At 36.8% G+C, this 20,193-nt stretch overlaps 2 protein-coding genes across 2 annotated transcripts in view; one reads left to right on the forward strand and one right to left on the reverse strand.

Moving 5' to 3' along the window:
* The window catches only part of LOC129928290 (uncharacterized), a 58,909-nt gene that overhangs the window by 32,426 nt on the left and 6,290 nt on the right, over positions 1-20,193 (forward strand). The window lies entirely within an intron of this gene.
* Positions 131-18,075, reverse strand: LOC129928291 (fucolectin-1-like). The gene is made up of 3 exons (XM_056042032.1): positions 17,789-18,075; positions 11,726-11,914; positions 131-5,390 (listed from the first exon to the last, which is right to left on the reverse strand). The coding sequence occupies exons 1-3, from the start codon at positions 18,043-18,045 to the stop codon at positions 5,075-5,077; spliced, it is 762 nt and encodes a 253-aa protein (XP_055898007.1). The 5' UTR covers positions 18,046-18,075; the 3' UTR covers positions 131-5,074.

Genomic DNA, 20,193 nt, shown 5'->3' on the forward strand with positions numbered 1-20,193 from the left:
TTAAAATTTGCTTTCAAATTCCACTATCAAGGAATCCAAATAAGTCTTATAATTTCATCCATTTCACTAGAAATAGTTTCACCTTTCAGCTTAGGAAAATGATAAGACCCGACTTCACTCGCTGCATCAAGAATTGGAATAACTTTGAAAAGATTTAAGATGCAGATACATTTCATTTGCAAACAAAACATTGCAATTTCTCCAATGATAAACATGAAGTCTGTCTTCAACTCTTAGAAATATTAGCAACAAAGTCACAATCAATGTCCTTCGATGAACCTAACTATTTCTTCCTTGAGATTCCATATTCTTCTAGGCCAGAGGATACTACTGTGTAACCGAACATCGGAATGTTTTGTTTCCAAATCTTCAAGTATTTCTCGGAACTGCCAGTCATGACCGGCAGATAATTGAAGGCCCCTTGGCAAAGTGAATTTGGTGGCCTCAAATAAAAAAAAAATATGTAAAAAAGTGACAACAGTAAAATTATTAAATTTATTGAAAACCTATTGTACTTCAACAATAACATTGAGGACAAGTTTAGCTATTTCTTTTCTAAAATAATAAGAAGGATATCAGTGCAAGGCCCTCACCAATTGGTGACCCTAAGCACTTTGTCTATGCCTAAGGCTGGCTCTGTGCCAATAATAAGATCATCGAGAAATCAATTCTAACAATATATTTGATTTTCAATGCTTTATTTTATTAAAAAGCCTGTTTTTCTTTGTCAATGCACGAGCTCCATTAATTGTTACACTTGCCATTTCGTACAAGCCGACCCAACACTTTCAACACAGTTTTTGATAGAATTGAATAAATACTGACTTGCGTTTGTCTTTGACTGAATGTTTCGAAATATTGCAATTAAGAATAATCTTCGTTTACTTTAAACTTTTTAAAATGACGATTAAAGACAATGTTTCTTTAGCCCTTCATGATAAGTGATAAGAATTAGAAGTTTCAATTATTTCTAGATCTATAGATATTTACAATTATTTATATAAATATATTTGCATTTTTATATGTGTAATGTGTGATAACACCTGATTTCTTTAAGCGTCGGCGGGCCGCATAAAACACTTCGGCGGGCCGCATGTAGCCCGCGGGACGTAATTTGCCCACCCCTGGTATAGTACAAGCCTTATTATTTTATATTAATAGTATAGTACAAACCTTATTATTTTTTATTAATAGTATAGTACAAGCCTTATTATTTTTTTATTAATAGTATAGTACAAGCCTTATTATTTTTAGCGGCCCCCGTAAGGGGAAAAAGCCGCTATTAGGTTTGTGCAAAATGTCCGTCTGTCCGTCTGTCCGTCTGTCACACTCAGATCTCGAAAACTAGAAGAGATATGAAAAATATTATTTCATCATTAAATGCGGCTTGAAAAGTTTAGGTGCAACGGCTACTTTTGGTTTTCTAAAAGCAAACCGTTTAATGTATAAAATTAATTATGCAAGCGATTTTTTCATAAAAATACACCAATTCTAAAACAATTACGTAAATGTAAGGGAGGCAATGTTACAATATGCTAACAAATATGGACAATTGTTGTGTATTTTCAGTATCACTAAGTCAAATATATTTTTAAAATGTACAGGAAATGTTTACAACAAATATAAATAATAGTTATTAAAGATGTTTTTTCTGGTCAACTAGCTGCTAAAATTAAAAGAAAACATTTCTATTTGTTTATAAAGGCTAATAATGCATTTTGTATGTAACTATCACGCACATTTTTTTAATGGACTTTTTATGCAGCGATTTTCGTGCAGTAGCGTAACGTCGCTACATGACCAGGATGGCTGCCTGGTCGTGCGGTTTGTGCGCTGGACTGTCGTTCGGATTTATCGACGGTCGAGGGTTCAAACCCTGCCCGCTCCCATCCCCCGTCGTCCTGCGGGAGGTTTGGACTAGGAAGTAAACTATCTTCAACTCTGAAGGAACATCCGAAACATGTAAAACAAACAAACCAATTCCTTAAACTTTATTAAAAAATCAGATTTTATTTATTTTTTGTTTAGTGCCCCCATCCGAATAAAAGAAGATTATTTTTGTGCGTTTTGTCTGTTGGTCGGTCTGTCCGTCACGATTAGATTAAAAAAACTAGAACTCTAAAAGCTATTGAAAATCTGATTTACACTTTAATGTTCCTCCCGTAACATCTCAATAGTTTTAAGTATCTAAAATTTGATTGTTCCGGATTTTTTTTGTGCAAAACTAATCAACCCCAACAAATGTTTGTTTGCTCTTCTAATTTATATTACATTCAATTTCCATGCTTAAACGTTGCAAAAACACATTATCAATAATATGTTGTTTTATGTAAATAGCATATTAATGCTAAATCAAAATCTCTATACTGACTTATATTTCATTAAGTGTAAAAATGTTCCGGATATTGTTTTATAAAACATGAATTATGCCTAATGATTGTTTGAAATCGCATAATTTACTAATATTACACTTATATTATTTGACAATGCGTCACTATAATTTGGTTATCAATATCAAATTGTTCCGTATTTTCATCTTTAAACAAATTTTAAAAATATCGACAATAGGTTGTTCAGGGCTTTAAAAAAAAGTAATTTACTAGAATTGATTACTGAAAATTACTTTTTAGACATTTAATTTTTTTGCTAAAACATAACATAGAAGTTTTGTAATCGATAAAGAAAGTTCCGGATTTTGTTTCTTACAAATCGTCGCCAGAAATTTCCGAATTTATTTAAAAATCTACTAACGCCAAATAATTGTTTGAACTCCCTCTTCTAATTAATAAACAAATAATCTTCTCATTTACGAAATAATGTTTTTACGGATTTTTATGAAAAATATTTTAACTCACTACTCTCTTACAGTACATTTAACTTTCTACCTAAAACATTAAAAAATCTAATTATTGTTAATATTATGTTTTGATTTTTAAGGAAAACAGAATCCATACACCAAAGTAAGGTATGAAAATCTCTCCACATGGCTGTAGTACATCTAATTTTTATACTAGACCATCCAAAAAATTTACTTAACGGTATTTCATTTATCTGAAGTTCTTTTCAATTGTGTTCATGCCTAAAAATTATTGCGATGTTTTGAAACGTAGAATAAAGGTTAATCAATTTTTAATAACTTTTAGTTGTTGTTTTTTTTATATCAAGATGACGGACAGTCCGACTGACAGACAAAACGCAAAAACAATGCGGCTTTGATCCTTTTTAAATAAATTCTATTAGAACTCAGTGCACCAATGTCTATGAACCCTCGTTAAATATCTCGTGTAAATAAAGACATTTTTTATGGTACCGGTACTAGCCTATTGTGAGGTAATGGAATTTTTTTTCTTTGACGTCATATGAATGGACTCTTTAAATGTAATGTTAAAAGAACGCACTCGGTGCACCAATGTCTTTTAACCCTCGAAAAATTGCTTGTATTAATTAAAACATATTTTAGTCTAACTAAGCCGTGTGACGTAGTGTTTTTTTTTCCTTTGACGTCATATGGAATGGATTCTTTAAATGAAATGCTTAAAGAACGCACTCGGTGCACCAAAGTCTGTGAACACTCGATAAATGGCTCGTATCAATGAAGGCGATTTTTAGTCTAGCTAGGCCGTGTGACGTAGTGTTGTTTTTTTCCTCTGACGTTATATGGAATTAATTCTTCATATGAAATGACAAAAAAACTCGGTATAGTAATGTTTATTAAGCCTCGTTATGTGACTCGCGTTTAAAAAAAGGAATGATATCTTGATTTGGATCTAATCTAGATTTTTTAAACTAGATCTAGATTTTTATTACAGTATATCTAGATCTGGATTTATATTCTAATTAAAATCTACATCTAGAATTCCTAGATCTAGTTTAGACTAAAATAGACTAGATTAAGATGTAGAATTTCAATTTCTAAACTTAAAGTGTAAAAAAAGTGTAGATTTTCATTTCCAAACGTTTTGATCAATATTGTAATGTTTTAATATACTAAAACTAATCTTCTATTTTTTATTTAATTTATATTTAAATTTACGGCAAATGAATCTTTGAAACATTATTACTTTTGACCATCGGATGGCTGCCTGGTCGTGCGATTTGCGCGCTGGACTGTCGTTCAGATTTATGGATGGTCCAGGGTTCAAACCCTGCCCGCTTCTATCCCCCGTCGTCCTGCGGGAGGTTTGGACTAGGAAGTAATTATCTTCAACGCTGAAGGAACATCCGAAACATGTAAAACATTTTACATCAAAATTAAATCACCTCTTGAATATTAATTGCGAATATGCAGATCCGACAGGGATCCGACTTCGACGGGGGCCGCCTCTGAGTTTGTGTAACACAAACTCTCTTTGTAATCTTGTTTATTAATAGTATAGCACAAGCCTTATTGTTTTATATTAATAGTATAGTACAAGCCTTATTTTTTTATATTAATAGTATAGTACAAGCCTTATTATTTTTATTATTATTAATAGTATAGAAGTATTTAATCCTCTTGAGTCAATTATTTTGACTAAATTTAAAGGGAAAGAGTGAAAGATATACAAAGAGAGAGAGAGAGAGAGAGAGAGAGAGAGTGAGTTAGAGATACAGATCGCTCACTCGAGAGAAACAGAACGAAATGAGATAGAGAGGAGAGAGAGAGAGAAAGAAAGAGAGAGAGCTGGCATGCAAAAAGAGAGAAAAAAAGAGGAATAAAGAGAGCGAGAGAAAAAGCGATAGATAGATAGAGAGAGAGAGAGAGAGAATGAGAGAGAGAGAGAGAGAAAGAAAGAGAGAGATAGAGATGGAGCAAATCTTGTTGATATTTAAACATATGAAATGACTTTAATCAGAGACATCAGAAGTAAGGTAAGGTGGGGAAAAAGGCGTTTCCTATTTTTTTTATGCTTGATCCATTACGGACAAAGGAAAAATAAATATGTATAAATATGTTAACAGTGGCCTACGTTGTGAACAGAGTTGTTTTTTCTTTCAAACTGTAGTAATGCTGTCCAATTGTATTTAGTTTGTTATATTTCAAATCCATTTGCATGCGTATAAGTGATAAAGATTTAATTAATAAACAGAATATTTAAACATTGTTTTGAACAAAAAAATATATCCCGATAGCAGGTTTTAAGTTTGAAGAAAAAGATTTAAAAGGGTTGAAACTAAACAACTGACACGCCCCTGTCGATGTGACGTAGTTAACAGCCGTACAGTAGATAGAGAATCGACGGACCAGACATTCATTAACACAGAGAAAAGTATTGCCAGTGGTCATCTGGGTCAATGGCGTGCCAACAAATTGGGTGTTCTCTTGTCTGCTAAAACTCATTTCTGTATAAGTTGAGCTGCTGACTTGTACCTCCATCTCACATATATGTATACATATGGGCGGTGCAATTCTGAAATTAAAAGAGGAGAGAAAAGAATCAGTGAGACAGGAAGGAAGTAAAAAGAGAAGAGAAAAGAATCAGTGAGACATGAATGAAGTAAAAAAGTGAAGAGAAAAGAATCAGTGAGACATGATCGAAATAAAAAGTGAAGAGAAAAGAATCAGTGAGACATGAATGAAGTAAAAAAGTGAAGAGAAAAGAATCAGTGAGACATGATCGAAATAAAAAGTGAAGAGAAAAGAATCAGTGAGACATGATCGAAATAAAAAGAGAAGAGAAAAGAATCAGTGAGACATGAATGAAATAAAAAGTGAAGAGAAAACAATCAGTGAGACATGATCGAAATAAAAAGTGAAGAGAAAACAATCAGTGAGACATGATCGAAATAAAAAGTGAAGAGAAAAGAATCAGTGAGACATGAATGAAGTAAAAAAGTGAAGAGAAAAGAATCAGTGAGACATGATCGAAATAAAAAGTGAAGAGAAAAGAATCAGTGAGACATGAATGAAGTAAAAAAGTGAAGAGAAAAGAATCAGTGAGACATGATCGAAATAAAAAGTGAAGAGAAAAGAATCAGTGAGACATGATCGAAATAAAAAGAGAAGAGAAAAGAATCAGTGAGACATGAATGAAATAAAAAGTGAAGAGAAAACAATCAGTGAGACATGATCGAAATAAAAAGTGAAGAGAAAACAATCAGTGAGACATGATCGAAATAAAAAGTGAAGAGAAAAGAATCAGTGAGACATGAATGAAGTAAAAAAGTGAAGAGAAAAGAATCAGTGAGACATGATCGAAATAAAAAGTGAAGAGAAAAGAATCAGTGAGACATGATCGAAATAAAAAGAGAAGAGAAAAGAATCAGTGAGACATGATCGAAATAAAAAGTGAAGAAAAAAGAATCTGTGAGACATGAATGAAATAAAAAGTGAAGAGAAAAGAATCAGTGTGACATGATCGAAATAAAAAGTGAAGAGAAAAGAATCAGTGTGACATGATCGAAATAAAAAGTGAAGAAAAAAGAATCTGTGAGACATGAATGAAATAAAAAGTGAAGAGAAAAGAATCAGTGAGACATGATCGAAATAAAAAGTGAAGAAAAAAGAATCAGTGTGACATGATCGAAATAAAAAGTGAAGAGAATAATACATGCGGAAAATTTATGAAGAGAAGTCTTTTTCCTGTTTGGTAGCCATTTTTATTTTTTTTTAATTTTTCTTTCTTTTTGTTTTGAAAAATTATTACTATCAAACTAGAGTTTTCCAGTGTGGCCAACGAGCTAGTAATTCTTTTCTAAAAGATACACACCAACTGTCCAATAAGTAAGTTACCTGAGCACTATGTACTCTAATCAACAAAGACAATCTTGATTACATTCTAATTGTCAATTAACCTTAGAAATAACAAGAACAATGTTTAAGTAAAAAAAGTAAATTTCCCCTTTTAGACCTTGTGATCTACAATGTTTAAAATACTTTTTTTTTAAAAAGAAGCTTATATTGAAGTGTATTTGAGACGCACGCCATTAGGAGTATTTTATAGACAATGGGAGCTTAACCCCATTGACACCCCTGGCCATGACAACCTTTGAAACCGTCTCGAATAGCCTCTGACAATTAAGTCCAGCACCTGGCCTGCTCGTGTGGCTTAGATATTAAGTCCGGCGAAACTGCTCTTACTAACAGGTGAAGGGGTGAAGGCGGATACCTGGCGCCACAAAACCGGGAGCTTCGGGCAGATAGAGCTCGTCAGCCTAGTAAGGCAGTTCATCTAGGAAAGGGGTACTCTGACTTCAAACCCCCGCTGCCTTGCGGTACTGTGGCTTCAGGAGACAACCTCGAGGAGAAATCAGGAGTGAAGCCCCTTAGTCGTTGGGAGGATCAGCTATGAAATTCCCTCCGGCAGCTTCTGCAACTAAGCTGGTGCCAAATGTAATGCGATGCGTTCCTTTGGGTCACATCAGCAAGGTCTAGAGAGGGATCATGACGCATGGGCGACCCATGACCCCTTTATCCAAGGCCCAGGAATGCGCCCCGGAGAGGAAACTCTGGTGCTGCTGCAAAGCGGCTAAAACAACACGGGAGACAACAGTTACGGGTTATAAGTCCAACAAACATCTATAAAAAAGCTAACAAGATCCTCGAAATAAAGAATCACCCTTTGTGTCAGGATTTTGTGATTTTATCATCACAAAAGAGATACAAGACACCATGGGCGTAGCCAGGATTTTTTTTCGGGGGGGGTTTTGGGGGGGGGTGAATTTTTTTCTCCCCACCCCCCGACCCCACCCCCCGGGAAAAAAAATATATGTATTTGTGTGTGTGTGTGTGTACATAATCTTTATTACATTCTGACCCTTCATTCTTTCGGAAGACGTTTATTGTGCCCTAGAATAGGTTCTTCCATGAGTTAATGAAAAAATTGTAGATTCCCCGACATTACTAGCAAAGGTGTCTGGGGGAGCGCTAGGAGCTCCCCCAGCGCGGGGCGAAGCCCCTCCGCCAAGCACTATTTCTGATATTGAAAACCAATAAAATGCATATTCTGAGGTATCTACAGTGCATTTTAATGCTATTAAAAAGTTTTATTTCAAAAACCTAATGTGCTATTCTTACTGACTTAGACCCTCCCACGCCGTTCGGAGCATTTGACGTCAAGCAGTTTCCATAATAATCTGTCACTGGTAATGTCTGAAGCCTCTTCCCAGCTACCATGAGGACCTCCATGAATGAGTGGCGTCAAGTTGTACTAGGATATCGTTGCAACTCTTCCTATGCGTAATTCATTTTGTCGGAGAACATGTCCCGAAAACCTCATGCGTCGTTCTCTCACAATCTTACTAAGGGGTCGACTCCCAGTTCGGCATAGATTTCTTTGATTTAGATCCAATCTCTAAAACTGACTCCTGAAATCTGTCTTAGCCATCTTTGTTGAGCTACATTTAGTGTTTTTCGATTTCGGTAGATGACTATTCACTGCAGTTTATTAATGGAGCCCTGCCACTGGTAAAAATTTGTAACCTCTCTTGAATACGCTCTTGGAATTAAGTGACTGTAGTTTGCTTTAGATTTTATATCGAAAAGAGAAGTTTGATCGTCAAAATCTTCTGTTGGGGGTTTTCCACCTCAAAATGCTCTGTAGGGGGATCTTAGACTCAAAACCATCTGGAGGGGTTTTAAACTTTAAAAAAAAAGCCATCTATAGAAGAAACTCAAAACCCCCGATTGGCTTGGCTACGCTCAAAAAATTTTAGTGTGTAATTTGCTTTTTTTTTTATATGGAAGATGTATTTTTAGCACCAACCCCCTCTGAATGGGGGTTTAAACTCAAAACCCCTTTCGGCAACGCTCATAGCATTTTGAGTGCGTAATTTGCTTTTTTTCTTACACTGAAGATGGCGGGGGGTTTAAACTCAAAACCCCTTTGACTACGCTCATAGATTTTAGAGTGAGTAATTTTCTTTTATTTATATTGAAGAGGTACTTTTTAGCTTCAAACTCCACTGGAAGGGAGTTTAAACTCAAAACTCCATAGACTACACTCATAACATTTTTAGTGTATAATTTGCTTTTTTATTATTATTAAAAAGATGTATTTTTTACCTTCAAACCCCACTGAAGTGGGGTTTAAACTCAAAACTGAGTCAAAACCCATTTAGCTACGCTCATAACATTTTGAGTGCGTAATTAGCTTTTTTTTTATATTAAAGAGGGGGTTTATCATAAATTTTAGACGGGGTTTTAAAATCAAAATCTTTCTTAACTGTGCTCTTGGAATTAGGGGATTTTCGTTTGCATTTTTTTTGTTTTGTTTTATAGAAGAGGGGGAATTAACTGCAAAAACCCCAGGTAGGGGGTTTAAAACTCAAAACCCCTGGTAGGGGGTTTAAAACTCAAAACCCCTAGTAGGGGTTTTTAAACTCGAACCGCTCTGGTAGGCGTTTTAAACTCGAACCCCCATGGTAGGGGTTTTTTAAACTCGAACCCCCCTGGTAGGGGTTTTTAAACTCGAACCCCCCTGGTAGGGGGTTTTAAACTCAAAACCCCTTTGTTGTGCTAGGGCAAGTGATGGTTTAGTATTAAAATCTCACCTAAAATAAACAAAATCAAAGCAAAAAATCAGTTACTAAATTCCGACTCCCCCCCCCCCAAGGGGGGGATTTCATTTCGGGGGGGGGGTTTGAACCCCAAGAACCCCCCCCTGGCTACGCCCATGCAAGACACAGATAGCAAAGACAAACAGACACAAACACTCTTTTGTTCCCCTGGCAATCAATTCATTAAATAAGAACAATCTGGTATAAACTTTGTCACATGTAAATTATGAGTGAGTCTGGTGTGAATGTACACTTTGGTTTCTTATAGTTATGTTTTTTTGTTTGATGTAATGCACAAATTGTAAGACAATTATTACGGATAATAAAGAGTATTATTATAATAATAATTATTATTATTATTAATGTATGAACGCCACGGGTTGTCTCTGACGGTGGGAGAGGTCTTCGCGCCTCACTGATCAGCTACCGCCCGCCTCAACCTGGGCAGCCCCCAGTCAGTTAGGTGCTGATTCGCCACAGCCTGCCTGTTCTAATGGGTGCTTAGAGCTTAGTTTAAAACGACAAGTAGGCTGGAAACTTGCACCAAGCAACAAAAGAAGAAAAATTAAACTGAAAAAGAAAATCCCTGTCATGCGACTGGCCACATGGAATGTCAGGACAATGTGTTCTGGTCTCACTGATGATCTTAGGCAGATCGACGACGCAAGGAAGACGGCAGTTATAAACAACGAGCTAAAAAGGCTACATATTGACATTGCAGCCCTGCAAGAAACCCGACTGGCCGAAAACGGCATGCTCCGCGAGAATGACTACACTTTCTTTTGGAAAGGGAAAGCACAGGATGAGACTAATACATGGTGTGGGCTTTGCTGTCAAGAACAGTTTTCTTCCCATGATAGTCCCTCCAGTTGGTGGCTCGGAACGGCTAATAAGCATAAGTATGATGGCAGCATCTGGAAAAGTCCCTCTAATTAGTGCCTATGCCCCCACACTATGCTCGCTTCAGGAGGACAAAGACAAGTTCTATGAAGACCTCAAAGAAGCCATTGCAAACATTCCTCAAAAAGAACATATGATCCTTCTATGTGACTTCATTGCCAGAGTAGGATCAGATCACACTACCTGGCCAGACTGTCTTGGGCTTTTTGGAATCGGAAAGATGAATGAGAACGGACAAAGACTGCTTGAATTCTGCACATACCATAAGCTCTGCATTACCAACACATACTTCAGAACAAAAACACAGCACTGTGTCTCATGGAGGCACCCTAGGTCTGGGCACTGGTACCAGCTGGATATGATACTGACACGAAAAAAGGACATTGGAAATATACTGCTGACACGTAGCTACCAAAGCGCGGATTGTGATACTGATCATACTTTAGTGTCCTGCCGGACAAGACTGCTGCCAAGTAAGATCCGCACATCACAGGGAAAACGAAAATCACGCCTGAATACCACTTGCACAAAAAATCCTGATCTTTGCACCGAATTTGAGAACAAATTAGAGGAAGCTTTTAAAAACTTCTCTGTGACTGAGGTAGAAAAAAGCTGGACGTTTATGCGTGATACAATCTACCAAACATCATCACTGGTCTTTGGAAACAAAACCAAGAAAAGCGAAGACTGGTTTGAAGCTAGTCTATCAGAAATGGAAACTGCCACTACGAACAAGAGAGCAGCCATGCTAATCTACAAGAAGGATCCCACCCCAAGCAACTTAAAAAGGCTCAGAGCTGCACGTAACAATGCCCAAAGAGTAGCGAGACAATGTTTTTTTTTTCATTTGGTTGGCAGCAATGAACTTGAATTAATCGTCCTTGACATTGTTCATCGAGAACATCTCCAAATCCTTCAGAAAGAAATATGACTAGATCTACTTTTAGCAGACTATACGCTCGCGTTCTCAGTTCTGCTCCAGTTCCGTTCCGCTTTCAAAGTTATTGAGTTTTAGTTCTTGCAACTTCCATACAAGTTTTGTTTCGTTTTTCTTTCAAATATCAACTACATATTAAACACTTGTCAAAACCTCCCGCAAGATGGCGATTTGCCACTATTCCTACATCGTCCCCCCCCTCTCAATATCTTTTTTTTTTAAATTTGCCTTATTAATTCTCTTTGGTAGGTATTTACTAATGATTAAAACTAAGGTTGGTATATAAAAAAGAAGCGCACCTTCCCTTACAGACATATATATATATATATATATATATATATATATATATATATATATATATATATATATATATATATATATATATATATAACTCTCAACATTTGGACTTACCTCATAACAAGGCGCACATATCTTCCTACTATCGGAACAGAGCAAGTCAAATTGTAAGTGCCTAGACCCAGAAAATTGGATTGGTTATAGCAAACTTGTCCAGATATATTGGGAAAGTTTGCTTCTTGGCGTGGGTCATGATCAAAAACATCGATGTCAAAGTTGCTCAATCTAGATTCTACATCTTGTCTGACAATAGAAAAAGCGTGTTTGCAGCAAAATATGTACAAAAAAAAACAACAACAACAAAAAAAGAACATAATTTTTTATGAATTAAACAAGAAAAAAAAACCTCAGAACTCAAAATATAACAAAATATTAAAAATAACAAATTTAAAAGCTATTTGGTTCAAACAGGGTATTAAATAAATTATTTTGACTTCTTCATCTTGGTGAACGATGGTCGTAAACAAATCAGCCAGCGGGCAACGGAGAGTTTTGTTATCATTTATAGATAGTAAGATTATTTGGACACCTAAATCTATTATTAGACCTAGACATCTGATTTAGATCTCTTAAGAGTTAGTCTGATCTACTTCTACTTGTAGAGTCTAGATGGTATCTATATTAGATTTACGTAAAAAAAATATTAGTAAACCTGTGATATTAGTTTAATAAAATTAAAGCAACTTTAAATTTGTAGTAACCTAATAAAACACTAGAAGGGGAGATGTCTTGATCCTAGGCTTTATTGAACAAGAATGACAAAACAGTTCACTATAACACACAAGCTGATCTGGACACCAAGACATTTTGACACACAAGAACAGATCAGTTCACAACACATAACAAGAACTAAAATACACAGCATTCAACACACCCCCCCTCCTGTTTAGTTTCTTTTCGCTCTACTTCTGAGATTATACGAGTGCTGAAAGGGCGTATCTCTGGCAAGTGCATTCTGTCCATTATCAATGGTGTTTTCCTCTGCTCTTAAAGCAGTTGGAACCATGTTCTCTGCAGATGTTTCCATGTCACTCCTAGAAGCCACTGAGTTTTGGGAAACACGTGATGTTGAAAGACCTCAGAAGATGTATTAAAGTCTCTCGGAGCGAAATCATGTACTACGGACACTGAAGATGAGTCGCCTCTCGGAGCTAAATGGTGTAGTGAGACAGTTTCTTCCCGTCCACGTATGTGGGCATAGTTCTGATTAGCTTCAATAAGCTCCACTTCATCTACCAGTGGATCATATTTGCTTTGCCTCGCATGCCTTCTCATTAGGACTGGCCCTGGAACAGATAGCCAGGTTGGTAGAGAGACACTACACGCGAACCTTATTTTGTAGGAAAATAGTCTTTCGTGGGGCGTCATGTTTGTAGCAGTGCATAGTAGAGATCTAATTAAATGGAGAGCGTCGTTTAGGGCTGACTCCCATTCTGTATTATGTAGCCCTCTTGACCTGACAATAAGAAGAATTGACATGCAGAGAGTCGAGTTCAATTTTTCTACTTGCCCGTTGCCTTTTTCATAATATGTGGTGGATCTGCTTGTTATTATGCCTTAACTCTTGCCCGTTGCCTTTTTCATAACATGTGGTGGATCTGCTTGTTATTATGCCTTAACCTCTGCATATGCAAAAGGAAACCTTGAGTACCCATCAATAATTGTCAATAAATATTTGTTTTTAGTGGTAGAAGGTAGTGGTCCCTTAAAGTCAACACTAAGTTTCTTGAATGGTGATGTAGCTTTTACTAATCTGCCGGCAGATGGTTGATAAAAACGATGTTTTATCTCTGCAAAGATGGGGCAGTTGTTTGTTACAGTTCTTATTTCTTCAATTGCATACGGTAGATTCTTCGACCGGACGAAATGGAGAATTCGCACTACGCCAGGATGACAAAGAGTGTTGTGAAGTTCTTTCAAAGACCTAGGGAGGGGGGTGGTTGTACTTGCACAGAATGCACGAGAAAGAGCATCGGCGGCCATGTTGTCAGCCCCCGGCCGGTAACACACATCAAAACTGTACCTTGATAGTTCTATTTTCCACCTTTGAATTTTGTCGTTTTTAATCTTACCGAAATGACAAGGGTTAAACATGAATGATACGGACCTTTGATCCGTGGTGAGTTTGAAATGCGACCCTAATAGAAAATGTCTCCATTTCTTGATTGAATCAAATATAGCCATTGTTTCTTTCTCTACCGAGTATTGACGTCTCTCGCTAAGAGATAGTGTTCTGGAGAAGAAATCAACTAGTCTTTTGTTCTGGGATAAGGTAGCGGATATAGCGATATCCGATGCATCTGTTTCAACCTCTAGCGGCCTTTTTCTTTCAACGCTTAAAATGTATCTTTGACTCTCTCAGGGAGTGGGAAAGTTCTGGAGGAAGTTGACGCAAGGGCAGTAGTCTGTCGAGGTCTGGCTTCATCTCTTATGGGAGACTTCATAACCTAATAATCTTATTATTGAAGAAGCGTATGCACACTTTTCCTCATTAAGAGTTAGTCCATTTTTTTTATAGCCCCAAGAAATTTATGCAGATTTTTATCATGGTCTTCTCTGTCCTTACCACAAATGGTGATGTTGTCAATATAAGCATATTTACCCTTCAGTGACTCTTGTTCTATGATCTTGTCGATTGTCCGTTGAAAACAGGCTACCCCGTTAGTTACTCCAAAGGGTATCCTACAGAATTGGTATAATTTTCCTCCAGATTCAAAGGCAGTATAAGGGCGATAAGTCTTCCATAGAGGGATCTGATGGTATGCGTTGCGAAGATCAAGGGTGCTAAATATTTCGTATTTAGCTATTTGAGAGACCATATCAACAATGCGAGGTAAAGGATAAACATCCCAAAGTGTGAACTGATTAACAGTTTGGCTGTAATCCACTACCATTCTTCGTTTGTGCCATTCGTTAGTTGTTATTAACAGTTTGGCTGTAGTCCACTACCATTCTTCGTTAGTGTCATTCGTTAGGTGTTATTAACAGTTTGGCTGTAATCCACTACCATTCTTCGTTTGTGTCGTTCGTTAGTTGTTATTAAGACTTGAGCCCGCCATGAAGATGACGAGGGCTCAATGATGCCATCTTTTAGGAGTATGTCGACCTCTAAATTGATGTGTCATTTGCAGAATAATGTCTGGATTTTGTAGCGATAGCCAGGTCGACACTCTTTAAGCATAATTTGGAAAAGAGGAGCGGGTTCGACATTAGCAGCATTCATTCCATTTAAGACCATTGGTAGTTTAGGCCCCTGAAAAGTGATCTGTACACTCTCATGTTGTTCAAGGAAGTCATGGCCTAAAATAACATCCTTACAGAGGTTGTCAATTATGTGTAGCTTGAAGTCTTTATACGTGGAGCCTTTACTCTTAATGTCAGCATTAACATGTCCCCGAGTATCCCCTCAGCCCTCCACCCGCAAAAAAAATATATGTATGTATGTATGTATAAGTTTGTATACATAATTAATCTTTATTACATTCTAACACTACATTTTTTCGGAAGACGTTTATTGTGCCATAGAATATGTTCTTTCTGTAGTTAGTGGAAACAATTGTAGACTCCCCGCCCTTGCCAGCAAAGGGGGCTGCCGCCAAGCACTATTTCTGATATTGAAAGCCAACAAATGCATATTCTAAGGTATCTACAGTGCATTAACCTGCTATTAAAATGTTTTTTTTGAAAAACATAATGTGCTATTCTTACTGACTTAGACACTCTCACGCCGTTCGGCGCATTTGGCGGCGAGCTGTTTCCACAAAAGTCTGTCACTGGCAATGTCTGAAGCCTCTTCCCATCTGCTCTAAGGACCTCCATGAAAGTGTGGCGCCACGTTGTACTAGGATGTCATCGCAACTCTTATTATGCATAATTCATTTTCTCGGAGAACATGTGCCGCAAACATCATGTGACGCTCTGTCACAACCTTACTAAGGGGTCGACTTTAAGTTCGGCATAGGATTTCCTTTATTTAGACCCGATCTCTATAACTGACTCCTGAAATCTGTCTTAGCCATTTAGTGTTTTTCAATTTCGAGATATGACTATTCACTGCACTTTATTAATGGAGCCCAGCCACTTGTAGAAATGTGTAACCTCACTTGACTACGCTCTTGGAATTAGCTGACTGTAGTTTTCTTTAGATTTTATATCAAAAAGGGAAGTTTTATCGTCAAAATCATTTGTTGGGGGGGGGGGGGGGTTTAAACTAAAAAAATCTCTGGAGTTGTTTTTTTAAATTCAAAACCCCATTTAGCTATTGTCATAGAATTTGGTAACTGTAGTTTGCTTTATAATAATATAAGAGAGAGGTTTTTAACCTCAAAATTTTCTGTATGGGGATTTTGAACTCAAAACTATCTGGAGGGATCTTAAACTTTAAAACAAAAAAGGCTTCTGGAGGAGGGGAATTTTTACTCAAAACACCCCTTGGCTTGGCTACGCTCATGTAATTTTTAGTGTGTAATTTGCTTTTTTTTATATGGAAGCGGTATTTTTCAGCATTAAACCCCACTAAAAAGGGGGGGGGGTATTTTCAAAACCCCCTTTGGCTACGTTCATAGCAAAAATTTTTTTTATATATTAAAAAGTTTTTTTTTGGTTCAAACCCTGATGAAGGGGGGTTTAAACTCAAAACCCCTTGGGCTACGATCATAGCATTTTGAGCAATTTGCTTTCTTTTATATTGAGGGGGTATTTTTTTCTTCAAACCCCGCTGGTGGGGGGTTTAAACTCAAAACCCCTTGGGCTACGATCATAGCATTTTTTATATTGAAGAGGTATTTTTTAGCTTCAAATCCCACTGAAGGTGGTTTAAACTCAAAACTCCGTTCGCTGCGCTCATTAAATTTTGTGCGTGTCATTTGCTTTTTATTTATATTGAAGAGGTATTTTTTAGCTGCTAACCTCGCTGGAGGGGGTTTTAAGCACAAAAAAAACCTCTTGGCTACGCTCATAGAATCTGGTGACTGATGAATGGATATTATAATTTTCTATTGAAGAGCTCATTTTATCGTTAATTTTAGAGGGGGTTTTAAAATCAAAATGTTCCTAAGCTATGCTCTTAGAATATGGGCATTGCCGTTTGCATTTTTTTTGGTTTTGTTTTATAGAAGAGGGGGATTTTACTGGATCCCCCTAGTGGGGGTCTTAAACTCTAAACTCCCTTGGCTGTGATGGGGCAAGTAATGGTTTAGTATTAAAAAAATAAATAAAATAAACAAAACCAATGCAAAAAATCAATCACTAAATTCCTATCCCCCTCTGGGGGGGGGATTTTATTTCGGTGGGAGGGGTTGAACTCCAAAGCCCCCTCCCCGTGGTTACACCTATGATACACACCATGTGAGATAAAGTTACATAGTAGATCGAACTTCTGACCTTCTGGTACAGTTGGTTTTAATGCGAATTTTTCGAATGTGTGAAGCCACACAGTTCACTATAACACAGTACACTCAGTACACAAACACACACACACTGAGCTGGACATCAAGACATTTTGACCCACAAGAACAGATCAGTTCACAACACACAAGAACATAAATACATAACACTCAGTTATTGCATAATTTAGATACACTATGGCTAACTACGCCTTTTTTTTTCTTTTTATTATTGCATAATTCCAATGATAGGGCCGGCATTCACTTCACACTTTGCCGTTAACAAATATAAGTCATTCAGAAGTAATAAAAGGAACTATTTACCTTTATAAAATGTAGATTAAATATAATTCCAACTAAAAGTAAGATAGTAATTTATTCTTTACATCATTATGATGAAAGTCAGAGAACACTTGAAAACCCAGGAAAATGTTTGATCAACAAAAATAAAAGATTATTTAAACGCTTCATTCCAAAATTTAAATAAAATGTTTACTCTGAAGATGTCCACTAACAAATTCATTAATATATAATCTAAAACTGGCGATATTAGTTTCTGTCTAAACATATGACACTTCTGTCTAAACATATGACACTTCTGTCTAAACATATGACACTTCTGTCTAAACATATGACACTTCTGTCTAAACATATGACACTTCGGTTCTAGAATGCTACCTATGACATGGCACTTTGTACTAGCAGTGTACCCTAACTAGGTTGATCAATTTACCTGTTTGTCAGTTTTATCATCTCCACTTTGAACTGACCAAGTAAGTCCACCATCACCCACGGGATATATTCATCGTCTGTGTGTTGACAAGAGCCACTGTTGAAGTTACCATTGCTGTTTCCATCAAAAGCTAAGTAAGCGTTAGCAGAAAGCACAGTAGAACTCTGTACCGCAGGTTTGAACCTGGCAGCATTGTAAAGACCGTTGGTCAATGTAACCGTAACCGTTAGTACACTATAGACAATACGTGCGTACATTGAATCAGCGTGTATCGTCCATACAACGAAACAACTGATGTAGACGTTAAGGTCAAGATACGTATATAGTGTTCTCATATTTCATGCTATTAATTATGCAGGTGTGATCAGCTTGAGATATTGATTCTTTATGTCAATGTGCAAAACTCGATCAATAAGCAAGAAAAACAGAGACCCCTAACAATAAGTTTCAATGATCTTTTTTTATATCTCTTGAGAAGGAATTGTTCAAATCAAATGCATTTTGTTTGTATAAAACTTTTATTAGTGGCTGCATCATACTTTTATAAATTATATTAGGAAATTTATTAATTTTTTTTTCAACTTAAAACATTACTAAACTATTTTACTTTATGAACTTTAGAATTTAACATGTTGGTTAACATAATGTTTATATTGTAAAAATAAAATTTAATAACAAATCTATCTTTTTCTTTTCCTGAAAATTATGACCTAACCTTTTCTAAAATAGGTTTCAGTATTTTTATCCTCTTCTACCAACAATACAACAAGTACTGACAGAATACGCTGTTATTTTCAACATTTAGAAAGCTTATTTTTATTGAAGCATTAGCTAGTGTTTAAAGCAAGCTAAAATATTTAAGGTTCTTGACGAATGAATCTAAAAAATGAGAAAAAAAATAGTATTGAATTAGCTTGGCTTGTCTCGAGTATCAAATTATAAATATGATTCTGGCACAAAAATATAATTAAAAAAAAAATTCCTATCCTAAAATGTTAGAACATTGTCTTGGTGTAGACTTACATACGTCATAAAAAAAGAGTCTTTGACAAGATGCATTTAAAAATACTCTAGCATCGTGACCGTTCATTTCATCCCTGGTCATTTCATCTTTGTTCATTTCATCCCCGGTCATTTCATCTTTGTTCATTTCATCCCCGGTCATTTCATCTTTGTTCACTTCATCCCCTATCACTTCATCACCTATCACTTCATCCCCTATCACTTCATCCCCGGCCATTTTATCCTTGGTCACTTCATCCCCTATCACTTCATCCCCTATCACTTCATCCCCTATCACTTCATCCCCTATCACTTCATCCCCTATCACTCCATCCCCTGTCACTTCATCCCCTGTCACTTCATCCCCTATCACTTCATCCCCTGTCACTTCATCCCCTATCACTTCATCCCCTGTCACTTCATCCCCTATCACTTCATCCCCTGTCACTTCATCCCCTATCACTTCATCCCCTATCACTTCATCCCCTATCACTTCATCCCCTATCACTTCATCCCCTGTCACTTCATCCCCTGTCACTTCATCCCCTATCACTTCATCCCCTGTCACTTCATCCCCTATCACTTCATCCCCTATCACTTCATCCCCTGTCACTTCATCCCCTATCACTTCATCCCCTATCACTTCATCCCCTATCACTTCATCCCCTATCACTTCTTCCCCTATCACTTCATCCCCTGTCACTACATCCCCTATCACTTCATCCCCTGTCACTTCATCCCCTGTCACTTCATCCCCTATCACTTCATCCCCGTTCATTTTATCCTTGGTCACTTCATCCTCGATCACTTCATCACAGGTCATTTTATATTTGGTCACTTCATCCCCGATCACTTCATCCCCTATCACTTCATCCCTTATCACTTCATCCCCTATCACTTCATCCCCGGTCATTTTATCCTTGGTCACTTCATCCCCTATCACTTCATCCCCTATCACTTCATCCCCTATCACTTCTTCCCCTATCACTTCATCCCCTGTCACTACATCCCCTATCACTTCATCCCCTGTCACTTCATCCCCTGTCACTTCATCCCCTATCACTTCATCCCCGTTCATTTTATCCTTGGTCACTTCATCCTCGATCACTTCATCACAGGTCATTTTATATTTGGTCACTTCATCCCCGATCACTTCATCCCCTATCACTTCATCCCTTATCACTTCATCCCCTATCACTTCATCCCCGGTCATTTTATCCTTGGTCACTTCATCCTCGATCACTTCATCCCCGGTCATCTGATCCCGGGTCATTTCCTCCCCAATTAATTATTGTTCATAGTCATTGTGTAATTGTTTTATTAAGACTTAGACTTTAAACCCTCATTTAATCTAATATATAAGCATGTTTATTAATGTTTTTTTTTAATATATATTTGGCATA

This window comes from Biomphalaria glabrata, chromosome 9 (genome assembly GCF_947242115.1).
Source record: "Biomphalaria glabrata chromosome 9, xgBioGlab47.1, whole genome shotgun sequence".
NCBI classification, from domain to species: domain Eukaryota; kingdom Metazoa; phylum Mollusca; class Gastropoda; family Planorbidae; genus Biomphalaria; species Biomphalaria glabrata.

Excerpts from the sequence above, each read along its gene's own strand:
- LOC129928291 (XM_056042032.1), bottom strand. The coding sequence starts at position 18,045 with ATGTACGCACGTATTGTCTATAGTGTACTAACGGTTACGGTTACATTG. Across the intron at positions 11,915-17,788 it reads ATGATAAAACTGACAAACAG|ACAAGATGTAGAATCTAGAT; the intron begins GTAAATTGATCA and ends TTCTATTGTCAG. Across the intron at positions 5,391-11,725 it reads TATGTGCGCCTTGTTATGAG|AATTGCACCGCCCATATGTA; the intron begins GTAAGTCCAAAT and ends TTTTAATTTCAG.